This window comes from Musca autumnalis, unplaced genomic scaffold (assembly GCF_047663935.1).
Source record: "Musca autumnalis isolate F117 unplaced genomic scaffold, ASM4766393v1 scaffold_2, whole genome shotgun sequence".
In the NCBI taxonomy this organism is placed as follows: Eukaryota; Metazoa; Arthropoda; class Insecta; order Diptera; family Muscidae; genus Musca; species Musca autumnalis.
The window spans coordinates 62,588,544-62,607,266 of record NW_027411755.1 but is presented as its reverse complement, the minus strand read 5'-3'; the positions used below and the strand labels follow the sequence as shown (position 1 = coordinate 62,607,266).

The 18,723-nt window shown below is 34.0% G+C and overlaps 1 protein-coding gene across 3 annotated transcripts in view; it reads left to right on the top strand.

Annotated features, from left to right (window-relative positions):
* Positions 1 to 18,723, top strand: part of Ggamma30A (guanine nucleotide-binding protein subunit gamma-e) — a 390,809-nt gene that overhangs the window by 121,203 nt on the left and 250,883 nt on the right. For all 3 annotated transcript variants that reach the window (XM_073967709.1, XM_073967710.1, XM_073967708.1), the window contains one exon: positions 907 to 1,048. In XM_073967709.1, coding sequence (XP_073823810.1) covers positions 936 to 1,048 — 113 coding nt within the window. In that variant the 5' untranslated portion in view covers positions 907 to 935. The remainder of the gene's footprint in view (positions 1 to 906; positions 1,049 to 18,723) is intronic.

Here is an 18,723-nt window from a genome sequence, read left to right as displayed (position 1 = left end):
AGACTTAATACCAAATTTCAGCCATTTCGGAGGGATATTGAGGGCACAACCTTCAAAATACCAGAAATCTGGAGGTACCGTTCTATTGGGGTTATATGAAGACGTGGAGCTATACCGACAAATTTCAGGCTGAAAGTTTTATACCCACAGCGAATACAAATTGCCAAATTTCAGTCATTTCGGTTTGATATTGAGGCTACAACCTTCAAAATACCGAAAATCGGGAGGTACCATTCTATGGGGGCTATATAAAGACGTGGACCTGTGCCGAGAAATTTCAGGTGGAATGTTTTATACCCCCAACGAAGACTTAATACCAATTTTCAGTCATTTCGGTGGGATATTGAGGGCACAACCTTCAAAATACCGAATATCGGTAGGTACGGTTCTATTGGGGCTATATGAAGACGTGGACAGATTTCAGTTGTAAAGTTGCATACCCCTAACGAAGACTTACGAGTAATACCAAATTTCAGCCATTTCGAATTGTCCCTCCTTACCTTCGTTGATACACTGTAATTTTAAGGTGTGATTATAGCATAACAAATGACCGGGAAAACACACGAGGATTCCTTTTTTTTTGTTATTTTTCAAGGGAGAGAACTATGTTAACGAGAGAGTAGGGAAACACACAAAATGGAGAGGGTGAAACGTCAGAATGCTCATTTGAGCTAACATCCGGACTACAAAACTAGGCGGCATTATATTTGTAGCATTTCGAAAAACCAAAACATTAACGAGTCCTACAAGGAAAGCAACAACAAAAAAACAAAACAAAAGCTTTCCCCAGCCATGTCCTTTGCATTAAAACTATGTGTTAGACAAGGCAGGCAATATTTTAGAGAAGAGTATGCGAGAGAGAGAGCTTTTGCTATAATTTATAATATGTGTTTTTTCTCGTTGCAGGAGTGGTATGTTGATAAATTTTAGCCGCCATGGATCCCAGTGCTTTACAAAACATGGATCGGGACGCATTAAAGAAACAAATCGAAAATATGAAATATCAGGCCTCGATGGAGAGATGGCCGTTATCTAAAAGCATTGCAGAGTGAGTAAAATAAAACAAAGAAATATTAAAAAGTTTAATAATTAAACAATATAAGAAAAAATTATGAAAAAAAACAAGGAAATTAGCAACAATTTTGAAAAATCTATAAAACTAAAAAAAGAGATGTGTTAACTAGTGCCCTGAAGACAAAATCGTCTACTCTCAGCCATAAATAACCTAAAAAAATCACATTTGTCTGGCAAGAAAACATAAAACCGCCCAAAAAAAATATGCTGCACCCTAAAAAATAGCAAATAAAGCCCTCCTAAAGTTGGCTGTGATACCCTTGTGAACCTTGAAAACTCCCCCGGAGGAATATATAACATTTAAAATACTTAAAAACAAAATATTGACAAAATATCATTAAAAAATGTGTGCTTGTGTTGTTTGTGTGTTTGAGATTGTGTGCAAGTCTGCCAAATGTCTATGCCATAAATGCAGCTGACAAGAGTGTGTGAGTGAATAAGTTATGGATTATTATTATAAGTTTTACTACTATGGTACGGTATGTTATGTCTGCCTTCCTTTTTTCGTATGGTATTTGAAAGTCTTAGTGTAACAACAAAGAGTGTGCCTTTTTTATCAATTTCTTCCTTCCATCTTTCGTTTGTTTATTCTGATGTTAAGACCCCATAAATAATAAAAATAAAAAACCAACAAATATAAACAAACCGAACATACACAATTGTATACAGAGCAACAACTATTACAGCTAAACAAATATTACTATACAACAAAAAATATATGTATTTACCTAAAGCCCCCCCAACACACCATTATAACGTCTAGTTAGACGACAAAAAAAAACAAACAAAAATCCATTTCCACATGAGGGGGATGAGGTTTATGGTTGAGTGTTTTCCACACACATATCCTTATCGCCCACCCTCTGCCTATTTAATTCCTTGTTGTAGTCCTGTGATGTATGCATATTTTGATTTTGTATGTGTAAAATAGCCGCCACCGCCGCCGCCAAATGTTTAGCATGTGCCAAAGGTAGCCAAAGGAAAATCAACCACCAATGTGGAACAAAAATATTCAAGTGTTATAATTAATATATTTATTGGGTGCCGAGTGTTGTAGCGTTCACACAAAGGTGGTTTACATTGCATACATTAGTTAACAAAACAAACCACCCCTTTTAAATTGAGGTAAGAATAAAAATATTGCTCATTTATACATGGGAAATATGGTACTTCCAGCAAAAATGTTGATAAGTGGCTTCCCAGTAAAATCACCACCTTAGTCATCTCATATAGTATAATAATGTTTTAGACCCCTATTATGTTGGGACGAAATCAGTTTCAGACAATTTGGAGTCGATTTAGCTCCGGTCTGAATATGGACTATATCGGTCCTCTCCTGCTGGTATGAGTACTACCGCTCAAAATTTTTAGCAAAAGTCTCGTTTATGGACTTGTCTTGAATCTATTTGAAAATTTTCCAGCAGTTAGTCCTCGCGATTCCTATTATGACTGCATATTTTTTGAGAGAAAGTTCATACTTTCTGAGATGACTACCCTAAATCTGTAAAAAATGTTTGTCAAGGAAATAAAATGACAAGACAATTCATAATGGGATTGATTACCCGATTACAAACTTTACACATTATAATAGTTCTTCTAAACGTACAATTGGAAGATGAGTATATCCGTCTAGTTTTTTCTTACCTTCCCCAAGAAAGTTCAAATATTTTGCAGGGACGTACGCAGCGGTGTGGTCAGAAGACATAAACATTTTTGTTATTGGAGATTGTTCTGATGTTTTTTGGGAAAGCCGAAAAGTGAGTGTGATTCTCATTTATTTGAGAATACTAGACACCTAAAGAGTCCGGTTTTTCGCTAAAAAAGGCATCATTTCAAAATGCTGAAGAGCCAATTGTTAATTCCTTTCGCCGTGATAAAATCATGATATTGGTAGCGATCAGTAAAATTTTGCAACACTGTCAGTTCGTTTTGAAAAACATTACTCCCTGTAACAGAAAGTAATGATGAAGTTAAGCCATTGGGGTAATACTCCAGACTTAAAAACAATCAACATTGGAGGTTTTAAATGATACTTATCTTTTTCTGTTCAGAAAATGTGCATCATTAATAAGTTTTGTAAGAAATGTTTTAAAATGTTTAGTTTATACCTATACTCTTTTTGAGAGAAACTTCTAATGAAATCCGAATTACTTTTTTATGTCATATCATGCCTCTATTAAATATAAATTCCGTAATGAATATACTCCGAGCATTACACTCAATGGTAGCTCATGAAAAATGTCTATTGCATAAAATTTATGAAGGGTTTTTTGTGGACTATATCTTGAAAGCCAATTACAAATTTGTCTCACTGGGTTCACTAAAATCTTGTTATTGCATTTTAGACACATTTTTTTGCTAAACTGTATCAGAAGATTATGACGAAAAATTAATTTTTGTGCGTTAAAAACTGTTAAAATTTGCTATATTTGGGAAACCCACTTGGATTGTCCAACACTGTGCAACATTTTTAAGGTAGTCGTGTGCAAACAACTTCTACCGAGGTTTTTATAAAAGTACAGACCCAAACGACAAAAACATTAATTGGGTATTATTTTGTTAGATCCAGCTAAGATTTTATGTCCTCATTTAAAAATGGCTAAATATTGTATTTTTCGAACAAATCGGGGCTATATTAGAGCTTGCAAACTATCGATATTGGCCCCATTCGATTTTTTCGATATTTCCGTTTCAAAATATTGATAAAATCGATACTATCGTGGATTTTTCAGCCCTATTTATTTAGAATTCAAAATGGCCAACAAATGTCTCATTGACATTTCGTATGTCATTGAAATGTTGTTGAAAAATTTAATTTTAATACGTTGGTACTTTATGTTTGCGTGATGTCGAGGTGGAATTTCAAGATATTTGTTATTCCCAATTTGACGAAATTATTTTGGGGAATAATATCACATATTTCACTTTCTATTGTTACTGACTGATTGGTCGAGTGCGGAGAATAGTTAAAAAAGCCTAGAGAAGCAGTTTTATTTAATACAAAACAAAAATTAATCATGGGAATTAGATTCTTCGAAGTCAAAAAAGCCATGAGTTCTGACCCAGCTGTACTATATGGAATTGGGTATCTCTCCCATTGTTACATCTGACTTGATTATGAAATTGTCGGCTGGTGCCCAAATTGGTTGGTGACACTCCCATGCCATTGTTTATGGCAAGACTGGCGTGTACGGTGATCCATCCGAAGTAGGTGTTGGTGTTGATTTTTGTTCATCATCCAATTATTTGCCCCTGGTTTGATGCTGTCGCTTTGGATGAATTGTTGCAATAGGGTTATGATTTCGAAGATGCCGTTATTGCTTTGTTCCACTTGATGGCTACCCGTAACGATAAGATTCGTGCTTGCTTACCATCTTGATGATCTTATTGTCCACTGTTTCCGTCTTTGCCGTTGTCATCTACTTTCAATGTTTTCGTGTTATTGCGTTCAATACCGCAGCTATCCCATCAAATTGTTATACACCTCAAACATTCCCATATCTAGCAGAAATCTTGGCCGTTAAATTCAAATGTGATTTGGTAACTTCTTCATCAACCTCTTCGATATTTGGACTGATGTTGGTGGTGACGGTCCAGCTCGTTTTTATCCCACTCTAATGCCCGTAATTTCTACACGTAGTTATCTATGAGTTCATGATATCTCCCGTGTAAGCAAAATTTTATAATTTCAACTCATAGGTAACGTTACCGGGCCAAAACCGACCGATTTACTTACACCAAGGATTTTACATGGTAGATCGTTGCCAATGCGTTAAAAGTGTTTTACAACTCTATGTGGCAATGATTTTGCGAAATCATGAATGAAAATCACCAATGTTACCACATGATTTCAAAAAGTACACGCCTCTGTAAATTGAATGTAGAAATTATCAAACGCGTAGGTAAAAATAACTAATAGGTAGCTACCTACCCGTTTACCCAGACGTTGAGATTACGGGCATAAACCCTATAGCAACCTTAGAGTGTTGGTACCATTTAAACCGATTCCATTCACACCATTCTCTCTAAGCTTGTAGAGAACTTTATGAAATCTGTTTTATTGGTTTAAACAAAAAGTTTATAGAATCAATCGTGTAAATTTCGGCTATTGCTTTTACGGTTGTTCTATGATGATGTCTACATTTTCGATAATATCGACATAAAAAACTATTCATCGATATTGTCCTAAAAAATTAAGTATCGATAATATCGATATTTGCGATGGTTTGCCAGTTCTAGGCTATATCTCGGAAACAAATTCAAATTTTGTTGTGACCTTTTTAGCAAGCTTGTAGATGTCCATTAATTTTTTTATTTTTATTTTTATATATTTTATACCATATCTCCCAAACTTTCAAATTTGTCGTAATGATAAAAATATTCTCTTGAATGTGGCACACAATTCTTCAGAACATACCTTTGTTGTCTAATCTCTCTCTCACGGTATGTCTAGAATATTTTTCAACGACCATTTAATAAATAACACTGTCAGTTTTAAGGTAATCTTGTGCAAACAATTTGAGCTGAAGATTTTTTGAACGTACAGACCCTAACGACAAAAAGCCCAGTTGGTTTTTGTGGTGACAGATCCAGCTTGGATTTTATGACCCCATCTAAACATGGTTAAATATTGACTTTTCTGAGCAATTCTGGGCTATATCTCTGAAACCTATGTGAATCCTAATCTGACCCCTGAAGCAAATTTTTAGATAAGGGAAAGAATTATATATTTGGAGAAATAATGAACTCGAAAAACTACATTTATTGCCTCAAATTTTATAAAATATCGAACATTTTCATAATTTGTATATATTTCGCACCATATCTCCAAAACCGTTAATTTTTTCTTGATATTTTCTTTTGGAAAAATATTCGCTGGAGTGTAATACATTACTTGTCAGAACATGTCATTGTTGTAAAATGCTTCTATCACATTAGTTTCACATATCTTTCAACGACCCAGGACAAACCCCTACTAGGGTTTTTGTAGTCTTAATACACTCCACGTCAGTAAAATAGAACACCTACATTTTTGTTAATGTTAGCTTATTTATTCCAAAACGAATGAGTCTGCGTTTTTAATATTGTGGAGATTTAAAGTCTATGATGTTACGTATCAAACACAGAAAAAATTATGTTTCTAGCGCTTCGCGAAATGATTTTTTGATTAATTTTCCGATAGTACTATGAAAAATTGGCATTTATTTTTGGTCATCAGGATAGAACATTCACCTTATTTTCGCGAATTTTTGAGATATTAACGCCGAATTTTCTTTCAGTCGATAAAGCAAGGCCTTCTAATAATTTTTCACCAAAGAAACCCTATAAATTATTCCGCGGACACCGAAATAACAGCGTTAAAGGCTTTAAATTGACAGATATTTGAAACATCTCGGAATATCAATAGGAGTCGCGCAGTTATGTCATATTTCTTCACAATAAGATAGAGTATGACACAGACAACCTCGACGGATACAATCGAGTGCTTCGGATGCTGATAAGATGGAACATTTTGAAAATAATTATGAAAAACGTCAACATTTTTTATAAAAACCTTGATGTTTTGTTCAATAAAATCGTTTTTCCGCGAACAAGTCCGCCGTTTAAACGTTTGGAAATATGCTCCAGATTTGGAGGAAGATAACCTGATACGAAAACAACCGTTATTTTAATGCACTGAGGGAAATTTTAGCACATTTTTTAAATTGAACACACCCTTTGGACTTCGAGTTTTATATGTGTTCTTTTTTCGGTGTCCGCGACTGTTCTCAACAATGTTATGCTCCAATATAAATGGACCAGGTTATGCTCTCTATGCCGGATTTTACGAATTAGTAGTTTTTTTAACTGAGCTCGCAAATGTAAAAGCCCCGTTTTCGCGGGAAAACACAGTCATGGAAATTGAGGTTTTAGGTTTCGTATGTTGTTTTACAAAGTACTAAAATTTCCCTCAGTGCATTAAAATAACGGTTGTTTTCGTATCAGATTATCATCCTCCAAATCTGGAGCATATTTCCAAACGTTTAAACGGCGGACTTGTTCGCGGAAAAACGATTTTATTGAACAAAACATCAAGGTGTTTATAAAAAATGTTGACGTTTTTCATAATTATTTTCAAAATGTTCCATCTTATCAGCATCCGAAGCACTCGATTGTATCCGTCGAGGTTGTCTGTGTCATACCCTATCTTATTGTGAAGAAATATGACTTAACTGCGCGACTCCTATTGATATTCCGACATGTTTCAAATATCTGTCAATTTAAAGCCTTTAACGCTGTTATTTCGGTGTCCGCGGAATAATTTATAGGGTTTCTTTGGTGAAAAATTATTAGAAGGCCTTGCTTTATCGACTGAAAGAAAATTCGGCGTTAATATCTCAAAAATTCGCGAAAATAAGGTGACTGTTCTATCCTGATGACCAAAAATAAATGCCCATTTTTCATAGTACTATCGGAAAATTAATCAGAAAATCATTTCGCGAAGAGCTAGAAACATAATTTTTTCTGTGTTTGATACGTAACATCATAGACTTTAAATCTCCACAATATTAAAAACGCAGACTCATTCGTTTTGGAATAAATAAGCTAATATTAACAAAAGTGTAGGGGTTCTATTCTACTGACGTGGAGTGTATGTACTTTCAAAAAATTCATAATTGAAGTTGTTTGCATTTTCAGTGTTGCATAGTGTAATGTGGTGAATTGGCAAATATGAGAATAATCTGCTCCTGTCAAAGAGTGACATAAAATACTGCTGAAACGACATGAAGGAACCATTTTACATCCCCTGTAGGGACTGACGCTGATTTGAAGTTAACTTAAAACTATTATTTTCCCTTATGCCAACTGACTACTTTTACAAGGCGATGAGCGCCTAAGTAGTCAGTATTTTGCATCGCTAGATTACTTTTCGACTGATTATAAACTATCTTTTTTTGCCTATTTGTAGTCAGTTTAAATAATAATATGAAAAAAATGTTGTTTTTGTGTGTTTAGCTTTAACTTACCTTTTCATATTCTCTCTCCCTCCCTTTATCTCTCACTGTTATGTTTTGTTAGAGAAGAAGAGGCAAATTTGTATATTTCCTTTGTGTTCCTTTCTTATACCAGAACAATATGAATAACTAGCAAATGCCCGATACTTCGTATGCGGAAAGGGAACAAAATATATATAAACAATATTTAATATGGAAATAGTGAACACTATTAGCAATATGTTTTCGATTTAATTCCTGCACACTGTAGAGACTACAGCTACCATATTCTTTATTTTGAATTTCCAAAACTTCGACCTCATATCACAGACATACACCAACAGCGACTCATATTGCAAATTTCAGACTTGACTCCTGATTTTACCCCTTCACTAACACAGCATTCCCTTCCTGTACGAATTTCCAAACACTAAACTTTATCTCACCCCTTCACAACAACAATAACGCACATTCACAATTCATGGTTCTAGCTTTAGCAGTTTCGCCCAGAATATGTCCGTAAAATTTTCGGCATTCAAAATGGCCATAAAAATGCACTTTTTCGTATATCCTCATATAACTGTACCCCTCGACTTAGTGTATTTTAAAAGAAGAACAAATCTATATCGTCCAATTTTCTTTAAATTTGGACCTTGAATACTCAGAGTATACAAAAATTTAATTTAAAAAAATTCCACTTCAATCCACGTTTATTAAAAGAGATATTTTGAATATTTAGAGCATTTTGAAGATTTTCCAACCGAAAATCGGAATTTGTGGCATGAAAGGTTAGAAAAAAATTTTAACAAAAAATTTTACTTAATGTGCATGGGTATGTCAACCGTATATAACGGTAAATTTTTTGAGGCATTTCAATTTAGGCTTTTTTATAAGGGGGTAAATACCTTCTAGTTAACAAAGTTGCCGCATTGGGCCACGTTTTCAAATTAACATACCAAAGCGGTCAGGACAAAAAACATTTTTTGAAAAGATACTTCACGTTTGACTACTTAATTCCAGTACATTATTTAAAAACGCCTTGGCGTTAACATCAAATCAATGGAACAATATTCAGTACAATTTTTCAAACTCAGAACTTTGTCTCAAATTTTAGAGTGATCTTCATAACAAATATTTTTCCATTTCGTATTTTTTATACAAATAGCGTATTTCCAAATTATATAATCCCAGCTTTGTTCCTACAACCAACACCAAATTTAGTACCTTAACTGTTTACACAATACCAAAATGGTTTTTGTACCAACATGTTACCCAACATTTCGTACACATAGGTAAAAGTTTCAAAAAACACTTCCTTATATTCAACATATATCCCGACCCCAATTCGCTCTTCCAGTACTACTTTTATAGTACTACTTAGTACTTGTTGTATAAATAAGTACGAATTCTCAAAACCTCTTCCCTACCTCCACTCTAAACACAAATTGATAATCTAATACCGAATTTCAATATTCCAGTTCTACCCCTTTACAAAATCACAAATTGTACAAAATTCTATGACATATAGCATCATCAGTGACCCTCATTGGAAATTACAGGGTTCCAGCTCAATCCGTTCACCCAAATCCAAATTGTACTAAATTTAGTACCATTTAGTACTTTTCGTACACTTATAGTTCGAATCCCAATAACTTTTCATTGTTACTCTTCATCAGTGACCCTCATTACAAATTTCAGGATTCCAGTTCTATCCGTTCACCCAAATCCAAATTGTACTAAATTTCGTACCATTTAGTACTTTTCGTGCACTTATAGTTCGAATTTCTAAAAACTTGTCTTTATTTCTCTCCATCAGTGACCCTCATTGCAAATTACAGGGTTCCAGCTCAATCCGTTCACCCAAATCCAAATTGTACTAAATATAGTACCATTTAGTACTTTTCGTGCACTTGTAGTTCGAATCCCAATAACCTTTCATTGTTACTCTTCATCAGTGACCCTCATTCCAAATTTCACGATTCCAGCTCTATCCGTTCACCCAAATCGAAATTGTACTAAATTTAGTACCATTTAGTACTTTTCGTACATTTATTGTCCGAATTTCCAAAAACCTTTCTTTGTTACTCTCCATCTGTGACCTTCATTCCAAATTTCAAGATTCAAACTCTATTCGTTCACCCAAACCCAAATTTTACTAAATTTAGTACCATTTATTACTTTTCGTACACTTATAGTTCGAATCCCAATAACCTTTCACTGTTACTCTTCATCAGTGACCCTCATTCGAAATTTCTCGATTCCAGCTCTATCCGTTCACCCAAATCCAAATTGTACTAAATTTAGTACCATTTAGTACTTTTCGTGCACTTATAGTTCGAATTTTCAAAAACCTTTCTTTGTTACTCTCCATCAGTGACCCTCATTGCAAATTACAGGGTTCCAGTTCAATCCGTTCACCCAAATCCAAATTGTACTAAATTTAGTACCATTTAGTACTTTTCGTGCACTTATAGTTCGAATTTCCAAAAACCATTCTTTGTTACTCTACATCAGTGACCCTCATTCCAAATTTCAGGATTCCTGCTCTATCTGTGCACCCAAATCTCAATTGTACTAAATTTAGTACCCTTTTGTACTTTTCGTACACTTATAGTTCGAATTCCCAAAAACCCTTTGGTACATCTTTCTAGCTCTCAATCAGTTACCCTCATTCCAAATTTCAGAATTCTAGCTCTTACCCTTTGCCTAATACAAAGGGTACCATATTTAGTACCTTTTAGTACTTTTCGTACACTTCTAGGTCGAATTTCCAAAAACCCAGCCTTATCTCACCCCTACACCCCAACAGCAACCTACACCCAAAATTTCAACTTTCTAGCTTCAGCGGTTTCGTCTGGGCGCTGATGAATCAGTCAGTCAGTCACTCACCTCACTACTCTTTTATATATATAGATATGTACGAATATGTTCAGTCCGTAGACTATCCCCTTATTTTTTCGACAAACACAAATACGTTGCAAAAGGTACGTGTTTTTGTTTTCAGAGTGGTTGATCTCTAGTTGACTTTTCAACCAATTTAAAGTTAGTTGAAAAGTAGTGCAGAAATGGACAATTGTCGAAATTTTTTTGTGTTCAAAGTGGTTGATATCCAGATGACTTTTCAACCACTTTATAGTCAGTCTACAAATAATCGATTTATTATCAACCATTTTATCAACTGGTTGATAAAAGTCTTCACAATGTTCCAAGAAATTGTTAAACACACTTTTTGGAAATTTTCCTGTAAAGGTAACATGGTTCAACTCCCAATAGCTTAGCAGCTATTGACTAGAAATTCAAAAATGATATAAGATTTTCTATATTTAATCGATTTTGATACTCTAGGTGCAGTTTTTCTCGATTGATTTGTATGACATATAAGTTCTGATAACTGTCGAACGGATCAACCCATTTGGTCCAATTGTTGGATCTCGTAATATTTTGTCCAAGTTAAATTCGAAGTCATATGGTACCTCCGCTATAAAAATTCAACATTTTTCGCTATATCTCTCGAAGGGAGTAATCGATTCAATTTAAATTTTCCACAGCAGTATTTCTTCCTAACATAGATCGAACATAATGTGGGTTATATCGGTCCACTCCCTCAAATAGTGTAAAATTACTTTCAAACGTACATCAAGTTCCAAGAGAATATGTATGGACAACATCTTCGGTTAGTTCCCTTACAAAAGGATCCTTTGGACATTTTTTTTGTTGACACTTGTAGTCTTGTTTACAGCGATATCCTTTTTTCGTAGGCAAGTCCATGCTTTCTGACAAAGCTATTCTACGGTGACCAACTAAAATGGCTTGTGGTACGGTAACAATTGAAAGCAGAGACTCTCAGAATAAGACCCATTTCCAAAATTGACTATGTCGCTCCATTTCTATTAGTTACCATCTCCGCAAAAGTTTAAGACTTCTGCGCTTTCATCTAAATTAAATTTATTAGCAAAACGTATGCATTTATTAGGAACATCCACAATCGTTGTGATAAATATCCCAAAAGTTTCCATATTTTTATGGGCAATTTTGTTCGTCCAAAAAGGCCAAAACTTTCTAAAAACTCCCTGAATACATAATTTTTGGGGAAAAATTTTTTGGATTGTGGAGCCCGTATTCGAAGTTCATTGTCGCAAATTCATGCAGGCTGATGGTACATATCTTTCGACAAAGGCGATTGATACTTATTACCAATTTTTCAGAAATCAAAATTTACATTTTCTTTAGTTCGCTTCCAACAAATATAAAACTCTTCTGGAAACAAGTTGTCAATCGACATGGGTAGAGTCCTTCTTGATTAATTTGCTTATTTTTAGAGAAGAATTATTTGAGTTTTTCAAGGATCGATTGTTATTTGTCAAAACTATGTAACATTTGAAGCAATAAATTTAATTTAAGAAATATTTAAATTCGAGTTCCAATAAGTTGCAAGACTGAGTCCAGATATATTTTTAATATCATCGAGTCTAAAAACTTCCACTCGTACAATTAAAAAATTAATGCTTTTTCTGTAACATTATCAATGTTGCCGATTTTGACGATTTATCGTCATTTCGACGATTTTTTTGAAATTACGATTTTTTACATTAGCTAAAATTGCATCACATAAAACAGGATAACTATATTTTAACCAAAATTAAATGAAAGAATTTAAAGAAAACAATATTGCAAACTTTTTTGAGTTTTTTTATTCTTCTTAACAATTTCCAGCCAGATTGGCTATATTTAGGTACATATCTGGAATACAGGTAGTTTGAGCTTTTTTGGCTCACATTTAAATTATATCACTTGAAAATGTTCGTTTAGGATTGTTAATGGATGAAAATCGTCTATCATGTTGTGAAAAATATAGGAGTACAGCTTTCTGCGCTCTTTAAGATGTCAGTTAGTCAGCCATGACCGAAAGACATGGACGGTCGCATAGTCGATCAGGCGATATTTGAGCAAAGTTGTCATTTAAAACTGGCAGTGTATTAACATGGCTGCATTGTTGCAAACTCGATAGCCATAGGGGAAACTCTTGTCTGTGTGAAACTTTTTTATGGCGGTATTCAAGTAAGATTAAGTTAGTTTTATTGCTGTGGGTTGTATACCTTATGCAGTCAGTTTCAATGTCATAACTATAAGCGAAAAGTTCACATTAGGCGGTAACCAAACCTAGTTTTGGACCATGTTGACGATTTTCCAAATTTTATTGACGATTTCCTATCCAAAACTCTCGGCAAGCTGATCATAATATCGAAACTAGAGAATACAGCCAGAACAACAATTATGGAATTTGTTCGAATTAAAGTATTTTGTCAAGATTTAGTTAACAGTTTGCCGATTGATTACTGTTATTGATTTTAGAGATATTTGTTCGACGATTCTTTGGAACAGCCCAAACATGAGGTTTGTAGTCTCAGACAGTACTGCGAGAAGGATTCGGATTCGAAATTCCTAAAGTTTTTAATTATCTTGCACAGACTCTATCACTTCTAGTAAAGAAGCAAATTTGCCATAAAATCTTTCGATAACAAAAACAATTGCAATTCTCTCTGGTTGTAAAATTCTGATATCGTTTATTTTCAATTCTAAATATACGAGGACTTATATTTTTTATACTTTGTAAAAATTTTAAAATTTATCCTAAATATTGTGAGCTCTCTCTACTGAATTTTTATACTTTATGTCAATATTTCAGATAAAATCAGCTAACAAAGCCTTTAAAATAGTTTTACGTAACGCTACACAACATTTTAAATTTTTATGATTTTTGATCATGGTGCCAAATCTATGACTGGTTTTCTCTACGGTGGTTCAGTGGTTCAGAATCATTTTTTCCTGGCCAAAACACTTTAACTTTTGAATGGATGTTTTCAAAATTTTTTGTTACACAGATAACACAATTAGCTTTTCAATGCATTAAAAACATTCAACATTCGGTCTAGTAGTTGCAAAGGAATTTAAGGTCAAAGTTAAAACTTTGAGTTTCTATTTTTGCATCAAAATATGAGTGTTTTTGAGGATTTCTAATGTTCCAACTTTTAAAAAAAGTCAAACACCAATAAACAAACCATTAAAATACAAAAAATTAAGAAAATATTTAATTTTTTTAATATTTCAAAAAATTTGGTTCAAAATATTTAAAATTTGTTCCAAAATAAAAAAATAGTCTTTGGCTTTTCATAAAACTCATGTTTTTAAAAAATGTATAATTGTTGTAAACAAGCTATAATTTCTATGGGAAACACACAATTTTACCCTTGTAATTTCAATAAATTTAACAAAGTGTTAAAGGGACGGAAAGTATATATGGGCTGAAAGAGGACACTCTCAGGCATCATTCTGCGAAACCGGGAACTTTGTTCCATGCTGTTTCCTAAAAGTTGTAGTCCACTAAATTTGGAACTTCACTAAAATTTAGTACCTGAGGAAAAATGAAACAGCTCGTTTCGTGTAAACGCTAGGGTAATTTATTATATATATTTATAGGTATTCTTTGTCCAGAAATTTACAAAAATTACGTATTTTCCAAAATTGGGAAAAAATTGTCGTCTTTAAGAGCACACCACGTCCACCCCTTCCAATATTTTGACATAATTTTTTGGTTTCCTTAGTTTCGATATGTTTACTATCGGTGAAAACAAAAAATTGGGGTTTTGTCGGGAAAATCGATTTCTGCGGTGGTCAACTAAAATTGCTGGCGTACGATAATGTACATGGGAGTTAATCTAAATCTTAGCCAATTAAATACCTTATGGAAAATGGTGAAATATTTCTATAGTGGCGTTTGTATTGGAGCTTTTTCCGGGTTATCCTTCTTTATGAAGATTTATTTGACGTTTGCGCTATGGAATTAATACATGAAACCCAGTGGGTTTATTAAATCCGTACATTCGTTTCATTGGGTGCCAAAGTGGTGCAATGGTATTCACACCTGCTTTGCACGCTTAAGGTCGTGGGTTCGATTCCCCGGTCAGGTAACATCACAAAACTTTTCAACGGTGGCATTATACCCCTCAGTAATGTTTTCGACATTTCTTGAGTATTTCAGCCATGTAAAATTTCTCTACAAGTGGTGTTTTAAGACACGCCGTTCGGACTCGCCGATAAACACTAGGTCCCTTATCATTGAGCTAATACGAATCGGGGTGCACTCATTGATATGAGAGAAGTTTCCCTTGTCTCGTATGGGATGTTTGTGGAACAATTACATTCGTTCCATGTCATCGTACATTCGTTCCAGATGATAACTTCTATTTAATATTGCACGTGTGTCCTTCATCCAAATGCATGTCCAGTGGAAACTTAGGGGCCGACTGTGTCGTTCTTTCACCTTCTTATAATGTATCTTATATACCTGATGAAGCTTTAGCTGTCGATATGTTGCCTTCAAATCTAAACACATGCTGACTGGGCAGCTTCGTTATGCATAACAACTGGTATTTCCAATGATTTGTAACATATTTAAGAAAGTGGGAGTAGTCGGGTCTTATGGCTAAAATATGTACACAGAGTAGGGAAAACGGACACGTTCGTAAGTTTTACATATATAGCGCATTTAAAAAAATAGAGCACAGAGGATAACCCGCTACTCAAAAATTCAACATTTTGTTAAATGGATTATTTTTAACGCGGGTCATCCCTGTGTATTCTCTGAAATTTTCAGGAAAATGGTTCAGCCGTTTTTGAGTCTATATGGAACACACAGACATACATACATTGTCTTTATACCCTCCACCATAATACGAAAGGTATAATTAAATTTCTCATTCCGTTTGTAACACATCGAAATATTCATCGGAGATCCTATAAAGTATATATATTCTTGGGTAAAATTCCAAGTCGATATAACCATGTCCGTCCGTCTATTGAAATCAAGATACAGCTCGCAATTTTTATGATAGAGCTTTCCACGTTTTGATATAGCCCCCATAGAACGGTATCACCAGATTTTCGGTGTTTTAAAGATTGTGGCCTCAATATTCCTCAGAAATGGCTGAAATTTGGTATTTAGTTTTCGTTGGGGGTATAAAACTTTCTCTCAGAAACTTGTAGGTATAGGTTTACGCCTTAGCATAGCTCCCATAAAACGGTACCTCCCTATTTCCGATATTTTGAAGGTTGTGGCCTCAATATTTCACCGAAATGGCTGAAATTTGGTATTTGGTCTTCATTTGGGATATTAAAGGTTCCATATAGAATCTGTCGGTAAAGGTACACGCCTTAGTATAGCCCCCATGGAACGGTGCCTCCCTATTTCCGGTATTCTGAACGTTGTGGCCCTAATATTTCACCGAAATGGCTGAAATTTGGTATTTGGTATTCATTTGGGATATTAATGGGTTTACGCCTTCATATAGACCCCATAGGACGGTACCATCCGAATTTGGGTATTTTGAAGGTTTTAGCGTCATTATCACAACGAAATGGCTGAAATTTGGTACTTAGTCTTCATTGGGGATATAAAACTTTCTCCCAGAGAGTTATCAGTATAGGTCCACGCCTTTATATAACCCCTATAGAACGATATCTTCCGATTTTCGGTATTTTGAAAGTTGTAGCCACAGCAACCCAGCGAAATGGCTGAAATTTGGTATGTAGTCTTTGTTGGAGTTAAAGATCTTTCTGATTGAAATTCGTCGGTATAGGTCCACGTTTCGATATGGCCCCATAGAACGGTACCTCCTGATTTTCGTAATTCGGAAGGTTGTGACCTCAATATCCCACCGATAGACCGAAAATTGTTATTTAGTCTACAATGGGGTTATACAATATTCCAAAAAGAGTTATCAGTATAGGTCCGCAGGTTCCTATATCCCCCATAGAAGCGTACCTCTTGATTTTCGGTATTTTGAAGGTTTTCCGGAAATATCTGAAATTTGGTATTTAGTCTTCTTTGGGTCTAAAAACTTTCCGCCAGAAATTTGTAGGTATAGATATACGTTTTGTTATAGCCCCCATGGAACGGAACCTCACGAATTCTGGTATTTTGAAGGTTAACCACATTGTTTTACCGACTTTTGTTGAAATTTGGTATTTGGTATTCTTTATAAACGAAAGGAAACTAATTGTTCCATTTTACTTCAATACAAGTCGTTGTGGAGGGTATAATCAGTTCGGTCTGGCCGAACTTAACACCGTTCTTACTTGTTTATATGTAAGATTGGAGGTCCTTATGGGACCCATGTGGCCCAGGGGAAAGTATATCTACGCACTGTCTACTACAACGTCGATCCCCAAATGGAACACAAGTTGGATTTTATTCATGGGTTACTATTTCATTATAAAAGCGCAAAATGAACCATGACGCACTTTGCAGAAGAATTTTAGAAACGTTTAATGCCTTGTACCGTCTTTGACTCTTTTTTCGAACATCAATCGGTGGATGGGCGTTTCTGAAAATACCTTGATTTATAAATTGAAGAACCTAAATATTTGGTAAAGTTTGCCGAATGAATTATTAATCAACAACAATTTATTAATGTTACAGTACTTACCCCTTGGCGAACAATGCCAAACCTTCTCTACTAATAAATTGTTTTAAATATTAAAACAACAACAATGGGATTAAGCCAGACTATTTTGAAAAATCAAAATTTTATGCAAAGTTTATACAAAAGTTATGTTCTTCCACAGTTCCATCCCTAAATAATATTAACTTTTTGTGATTCACTATAAAAATTAAATGTATCAAAATAATGCATTCCCACATGATTTTGATACATTTAATATTCTTAAATATATGTATATGCAGTTCATCTTATAATTTTGGGTTTTAGTTTAAATTCAGCAAGGCGGAAGTTACATACGATATTTGATATTCTCCTTCGTTTACTATATACATTACATACTTGTTTCAAGTGGAATAATTTCCTCATAAAAATGTCTAGAATATTTAAAAGAAATTTAATTTGAGAGAAAAGTCTTCAAAAACGTCCTTCTCCAATTACAAGCCTCCGCCAAATATCTTCAAGAAACAACAGCAAAAAATAATAATAAAAAATAGATAGCCTATGAAAACAGATAAAAATACTACAAATTGGCGAAATATGCAAATGTTTTGTTTTGTTTTTCTTCGTTCTTCTCATTTTATTAATCGGCGCCCAAATGTATGCTAAATTTTACATTAACTACTTTATTACTGACTGCATAATTTTCTGTTTCCTTTATTGTTTTTCATTTTGTTGGAAAATAACAACGGTTGCTTTTCGCCATTGTAGCAGCTGAAGATGTTGATGATGGACCTTGTAATTTTTCTTACTTTTCGTTGATGTTGTTGCTGTTGTCTTGTGAGAAAATAAGTTTTCTCCGTTTTTTTGTTTCTTTCATTATTGTATATGAAAATATACATTTCTTAAGCGAATATTGAACAAATGTAATAAACATAAAAGTAAATTATGTTTTTGCAAGAATAAATAAGTCGCTTATATTGGATTTATGGAAATTCTTGTTTAAAGAACAAAAAGTTTGGTATTTGTTTTTTCGAGTAATAATTTATGGAATATACGCAAAAATTTATATAAATGTGTATGTGTGTTTGAATGAATTGAAAAGATTATTATTTACATTTTTTCTGTATCGATAAGTGTCACATTATGAATTAGTAATAAATATCTTATTAAAGGAAGAATAGATGATAATTATTATTGCCTAAAATAACCTAAAAGATCGGGAAAAAGACGTTGAG